The following is a 6,900-nucleotide window of genomic DNA, read 5'->3' on the forward strand; positions in this document are numbered from 1 at the left end:
CGGTGTCTCTCCACCATGGCTGCTCACATCTGAGAGCTGTATGGCTGATGTGTGGCAAGGGCAAGGCTGGCTGTGTGAGAGGAGGAGATGTGTTGCAGTTACAGGCAGGCAAAGGGTACTGGCAGTATAAACACTCTCTGGGATCATGGAAGACTCCCTCTTATCTACGCTTCAGGCCCACTGCTGGCTTCCCAGAGGAAACCAGTCAACTTCTGGGGTGTGGGTCCCACAGAGCAGATGGTCCTGTTGCCCAGCACCTGTCCCTGCCATCCCCACACACCCTGCACTGTAAACAGTGCTGCAGTCCAGAGCCAGGAGTATCTAAGGGAAATCACCTCTTTTCACGTGCGCAGAGCTTAATCATCTGATCCACCAATTGCATGCAGAGGTCTGTTTCCGTGCTTCCATGATAGCAGCCTGTGTCTAACATTGTGTGACACTGTGACCCCTTAACAGAGAGCATTGTCACTCAGCCGATTTTTTGCTCTTATGCCACGGAACGAGCAATCAGCGCTGCAGAAGGGGGGACATGTCGGGAAAAGAAGGCAGAACTGCTGGACTGGCCAGTGAGGGGAAGAACTCAGGGTGAGAGGGAGAGTTGGAAGGCCCTTCTGAGGTTCCAGGGTGGAGTGCACAAATGAGCTGCTCTCAACTCTGCGTTATGCACACAGACCCATCTCTTGACATAAGCTCAGCTCCTGCCCTGTGGTTTGCTGGAATGGGTGCAAGCACACTGTGATGGATTTGGAGGCAGGTGGGAGCAGGAGAAGGTGTTAAACTGCTGGGTTGGGTCTGCCTGGAGCCATCAGGGCTTGTTGTTCCCAGCTGGCTCCACAGCTTAAAAGGGCCAGGCTGAGAGCAGGTGCTTCATGGTGCTTAGCAGGAGAGCAGGATGGGTGTTGTAGGGCAGGCTATGGCTGTGTTTGGAGCTGTGTTCTTCTGGGGGTTGCTTGGTCCCCTTGCTTTGGTTGCGGGAACTGGGAGTAGGCTTTTTGCTGACTCTGGCCTGCTGGCTTGTGGCCAGGGAAGCTTGCAGCTCACCTTCCCCCTTGGCTGGGAAGGGAATGCTTCCTTATTGCTGACTGCTTGGGGTAAGTGAGGGTGATGTCAAGAGGCTTTCTGGCTGCTTCTATCTTTTCTTAGAGGTGAGGTATGGCTGGAATGTGAAGAATGCTGGCTCTGAAGTAAAGTGCTAACCGTTCTAGTGCCACTTGTGTAACCTGAGAGCTGATTACCTGACCCAGTATTCATGTGTTTGGGTGGATTGTTTTGCCAGGATTTACATGGCCTTGGCTGCTAGGTTCCCTCACAGCCCTTTGCTGGCTCAGACCCTTATGTAGGCTGGGATGCCCCTTTTTTACAGAACAATAGAGTTGCTGAAGACATGAGTGCAATACATGGGATGCTGAATCCTCTGCTGCTGTCTCATCTCCCCTTAGATACTGAGGGAAAGGCCCATGCTCTGCAGAATGACTCTGGCTGTGGTCTCTGGGTGTCTCAGGCTCCAGATGGCTCCAGGAAAGTGTCAGTCTCCTACACCAGCTGCTATGTCTTTGGATGGGTGAGTGACCTGGGGACCCTGCTAGGGCTGCAGTGGTCACTGCTCTGGCTGCACTGACTAGTGTGGCTCTCTCCCAGGATGGCAACTACTTCATAATCATTGGGCTGGAAGGAACAGATGCTGCTGGGCAAAAGGTTCTTCATGAAGAGAAGCTGTTCATGTGCCCTGTGGACCTTCCTGGTAAGACTGACCACTCCTGAGGAAGTGCTGCCTATGGCCATGCATGCCCCTCCTTGCAGGTGTCTGTTCCTAGACCACCTGGGACATCACAGGTGATATCCTGGAGGATGTCAGCACAGAGGGCCCTGGTTTTCTGGGTACTTGCTTGTCAGCAGGCTTCAATGCCAGCTCTGAGCAATATGTTTGATACTCACCTGAGTCCATGAAACTTCCCTTGACTTGCATGCAAAATCAAACCTGTGCCCTTGACCCCCCTGCTCCGATGCTCTTGCTGCAAGTTCCTTGTGTTTCTTGCAGCCCTGGATGCTCCTAGCAGCAGCATCTGTTCTGCTGTCCGCAGCCAGGACCGGCTGCCCTGTGCTTCCTTGCCCATCAGCCAGGGAGACTGTGAAGTGCGAGGCTGTTGTTACAACCCCAGGGACAAAGTGAAGACTTGCTACTATGGTAACACAGGTGAGTGTGGATGGCCATCCTCCTGTCTGGTGGAGTGGCTGGCTGGAGTACCTGCTTTCCCTGGCAGAGTAGGATTGGTGTATACCAGTCCTGCAGGTGGCTAAGGGCTGTGGTTCTGGTTGTCAAGGAAACTCATTGATGTGTCCAACCCATAATGAGTATTGCGATAGTCTTGGATTTATGGCCAGAATCAGTGCTGCTGTGAAGTGAGAGTATCTAGTGCTGGTAGCACTTGTATCTTGCTTTACTCAGCATATGCTGTGGAGGTTACAGGAAGGGGGTCTTGCTGCTCTTCTCTGTGCTGTATGTTTGAGGCTGTTTCATCTTGGACCTAAAACTGGCTATTTTTTTCCCTCCAGTGACAGCTCACTGCACACCAGATGGCCAGTTTTCCATTGCTGTCTCTCGAGATGTGACCCTGCCACCTGTTATCCTGGAATCTGTGCATCTGGCCAGCGGGCGCAGTGCTGGCTGCATCCCTGTAGTGAAAAACAGTGCCTTTGTTGTGTACCAGTTCCCACTCTCTGCCTGTGGCACTACTTTTCAGGTAAGATTTGCAGCTGAACTAGCTGAATCTTGAAGATATGGAACAAACTGATGTGGCTTTGACTATGCACTGGGCACCCTATGGATTTCCAGAAGCCAGCCATTGTTCTCCAGCCTGACTATACTGCAGGCAAAATGTCTGGCCTGTCATTGCAGGTGACTGGAGACCAGGCCATATATGAGAATGAGTTGGTGGCATCCAGGGATGTGAAGATGGGGAGCCTTGGTTCTGTCACTAGGGACAGCACTTTCAGGTAATACCCTGGGGCTGGCACTGCTGTATCCAAGCTGTCTGGACAAGTTCCTGCTTGTCACAAGCTGGGAATGTACACCAGTCACCTGAGTAGGCTAGGGACTGGCATACCTCCAATTAAAGGGAATAAAGCTGGTGCTGATCAGTGCCACCCTGTGGACTCACATCTGAACTCTGAAGAGAATTTTGACTAGTTACAAGGAAGCATTGGAGGAGATTCTGGAGATATAATTGCCTAAAGCAGATATTAGGTTGTGATCTTGAAGAAAAGCTAGGCAATGCCAGAGTAGCTTATCTGCCTGACCTGGTGTTCCTGTCCCCCCAGGTTACATGTGCGCTGTAGTTATGCCATTGCTGGGAGCTTCATCCCCTTGAGTGTTCAGGTCTTCACACCGCCGCCGCTTCCCGCTGTCTCCCAGCCTGGTCTTCTATCCTTGGAGCTGCGTGTTGCCTCAGGTATGAGAGGTCCATAGCGCTTGATCTGGCTTCTTGGTGTGGGGCTCTCTGCTGGGTAATAAGGGAGTGAATCCTGCTACTGCTTCTCTGCCACACTGGGGGCTTCATGGCGTAGCATGAAGAATGCTCTCAGTCTCTCTACCTGTTTATTTGTGCCCTAAAATAGCCCTCTTTTTCTCACCCAGATGACAGATATAGTTTCTACTACACTGACGGTGACTATCCTGTTGTGAAGGCTCTGAGAGACCCTATTTATGTAGAAGTTAGGATCCTTCAGAGGACTGACCCTGACCTGGTTCTAGTCCTGCACCACTGCTGGGCCACACCAAGTATCAATCCTCACCAACAGACACAGTGGCCTGTCCTGGTGAATGGGTAAGTGGCTTGTAAACAACTTTGGGTGTGGGGGAGTGACTTGCACTCATTAACTTCTGACCTCTTTCTCAGGTGCCCTTATACAGGGGACAACTATCAGACACAGTTGATACCTCTAAGTACTGCCTCAGGACTACTGTTTCCATCACACTACCAGCGCTTCATCCTCTACACATTTACCTTTGTGGACTCTGCTTCCCAAGAGGTGCTGTCTGGGCTGGTAAGCTGCCTTCCTGGTTGCCTAGCTTCCTCTTGAAGTGGTTCTTATTGATGACACATCAGGGGGTCTCATGTCTTTGATCCCTGAGATAATTTTGGGTATAGGCAGTGGAGGAATGTGACAGAAAATCACATTTTCATCAAATTACTGAAAGGGCATATCTACTTAAGTGCTAGCTTGCTGTCTAAGGTGTGCTGAAATAGTTTAGAGTGTGTGGTCCAACTACACAAATCAAATCTCTAAACTTCCTGACTAAAATGACTTGTAAGTAGCTTTCTGCTGCCTGGAAGGCATCCGGACTGTGAATCTTGTTAATCACTGAAGTGCTCAGTAGTTCACTTTACCATTTCCCATGCTATCTGCTCAGTGCTCCTGGATCAACCAATACTCCAAACTGGTCCCAGCTATACCTAGGTAGTGCTTGCTCAACTGAGCTAATCCTAGAAGTCTAGGAGAAGTGCTGTAATGCCAGATCTGACCTAGTTTGAAGGCTGTGTGGAAGAGGTATTAAAGCTGCTATGCTGGCCAGGTTCAATGTACCACACCAGGATATAATCTCACTATAGATAGTGAGTGATTCAAGGCTGTTGCCTTCTTTCTAGGTGTACCTGCACTGCAGTGCCTCAGTGTGCCACCGGTCTGTGCAGGAGTCCTGCACCACCACTTGTCCTGCTAGAGCCAGTAAGTGTCTTAGCCTCACTGCATCCAGAGAGGCAGCAGGGCTCTGGTCTCCCAGCCAGTGGGTAGGGGCATGTGCTGTTCCTTGGTACAGGTTGGCAGGCCTTTCCTGCTCCTTTCCTCTGTGGAGGGGCTCTTGCCTTCATGCCAGGAAGGCAGGGGTCACTGTAGGCTCCTATCTCTGTTCTGACCCATGGCAGGCTTGGCTAAGGGCTGAGAAGGTGGCCAAAGCCTCCTGACCTTGAGGCCTAGACATCTTCACCGCCTAAAACTCTTTTGCTGCTCCACAGGAGAAAAAAGGAGTGCTGAGCATACCCTTAAGGACAGTGCCTCTCGTGTTTCCAGCAAAGGCCCTGTTATTTTCCTGCAGGATGAGCTAAGACGAGAAGCTGATGTGAATGACTTCAGTAAGTGTGCAGCTCAGCATAGGTATGCACCAGTCCCTTCCCTGGCCTGGTTCTAACCAGGGCTTCTCTCCCCCACAGGAGTAGCTGCAGCCCCCTGGGCTCTGGGTTTTGCTGCTGTGGCTGTTGGGGCAGTGCTGAGCATGGTGCTGGTGGCTGCTGTGCTGTGGTGGAGGAAGGTGCCTGTAACGAGTGAGATCACCGTGTTGCAATAAAGTGGTTCCCAAACCCATTAAGTCTGTGGGATGCCTTTTCCCTGGTCCAGAGCATGAGGAGTGGAACAGGAGTAAGCCCTGGTGCTGTAAGGTGTTCTTGCAGGGCAAAATGATCCTGGTGGCTGTTTTCCAAATGCTGTTTATCTAAATTGATCTTGCTCTCAGCCTGTTCTGCTATGGGATTGGTGCTAACTCTGGTGATGTCAAGAAGGCGCCTCTGCCCTGACTTGGGAAGCTGCAGGCTGAGCCAGGAGTGATGCTGGGTGGGGTCTGCGTTTCCCTTAGACGCCTTTAAAAATACTGATCTTGGCTTCTCTCAAACACTGAGCTCAAGAGCAGCAAAACCAATTAAAAGCATTTCTGCATCCGCTGTCTCTTTAGGGTATGTAGGATAGCATTTGGCTATAAGGAGGAGCTGGGGCTTGCCCCTTGCCCCAGAGACACCAGCTCAGTCGGGGCTGTGCTGCTCTTTCCTGCAGTCTCCAGGACAGGATAAGCAGCGCTTAGTCCTGTTGTGTTCAGGACAGGAGCAGGTGATGCCCTCAGTTCTCAGGCTGGAGCCATTATCAGCTGGGGATAAGACTAATGTCTCCCTTCTTAAGGCAGTGCCTCGTGCAGATAAATAGCATGCGTGCAGCTTATCTGGGAATCCAGGGTATGAACTTACCTGCCTTCCGACCTGTCTTTAGCGGCCTGCGTTATTAATTACAGAGCAGTCAGAGGAGTTGCGCTGACCACACCTTCTCAGATCAGGCGCGGTCCTCCGGCACCACTCTTAGCCATGCGTGCCGGCTGATAGCCGAAGGCGCGCCCGTGGCGGCTGGGGGAGCGTCCCCGCCGTGCCGGGCAGGCAGCAGCGCGGGGCCGGGGTGCGGCTGTCAGGGCCCGGCCGGGAGCTCGCTGCTGCCCTCCGCGGGCTGGGGGCTGCGTGCGCGCTGATGCCAGCATCGTGCTTGAAGACTGTGGGGGCTCTGGGAGAGACGGTGCTTAGGGGATGTACGAGTCTGTGGGAGCTCTCTGGAAGGAAGCCGGGGGCTGCAGGAGCAGCGACGCGTGCTATGGCTGTGTTGCGGCTGTGCTCTGCCCACACCTGGCTGGCTGCTAGCAGCTCCAGGGCCGGTGCTGGGCTCGGGGGTGTTCTGTGGGGTACTTCACCCCTAAAACACCTGACTCCTCTCAGTCCCCTGTAGACAGGGCTCTTGTGCAGTGCTGCTACTAAACCTAGATCTCTAGAAACACTGGTTCCGAGCACCTGAGTTCCTTGTCCTGGATGTCTTCACCCTTCTCCCCGGCAGCGCTGAGTGCTGCTCTGCTGTGCCTGCCTGCAGCTGTAGACACGAAGCCCAAAGCAGCTCCCTGCATGGAACTGCTCAAACCAGCCTCTCCCAGCTGTGCCTGTGGGGAATAGCAACAGCCTCCAAAGGACTGACTCCTGCTTTGCTGGTGTTGAAGGCCCAGTGGTAATAATTCCTTCCTTGATCAGCTGGGCTCACCTGAAAAATGGGCAGCGGTAACTGTACTACAGCCCTGGTCTTCATTAATAAGAGATCTGAAACTAG

General features: G+C 52.6%; 1 protein-coding gene across 1 annotated transcript; it reads left to right on the forward strand.

Annotated features, from left to right (window-relative positions):
* On the forward strand, positions 336-5,358 carry ZP4 (zona pellucida glycoprotein 4). The gene is made up of 12 exons (XM_021399291.1): positions 336-1,091; positions 1,440-1,561; positions 1,639-1,741; positions 2,039-2,194; positions 2,554-2,741; positions 2,897-2,994; positions 3,319-3,449; positions 3,635-3,824; positions 3,897-4,044; positions 4,647-4,725; positions 5,013-5,129; positions 5,208-5,358. Exons 1-12 carry the CDS (start codon positions 893-895, stop codon positions 5,339-5,341), a joined length of 1,665 nt encoding a protein of 554 aa, XP_021254966.1. The 5' UTR covers positions 336-892; the 3' UTR covers positions 5,342-5,358.

This window comes from Numida meleagris, chromosome 5, assembly GCF_002078875.1.
Source record: "Numida meleagris isolate 19003 breed g44 Domestic line chromosome 5, NumMel1.0, whole genome shotgun sequence".
Taxonomy (NCBI): domain Eukaryota; kingdom Metazoa; phylum Chordata; class Aves; order Galliformes; family Numididae; genus Numida; species Numida meleagris.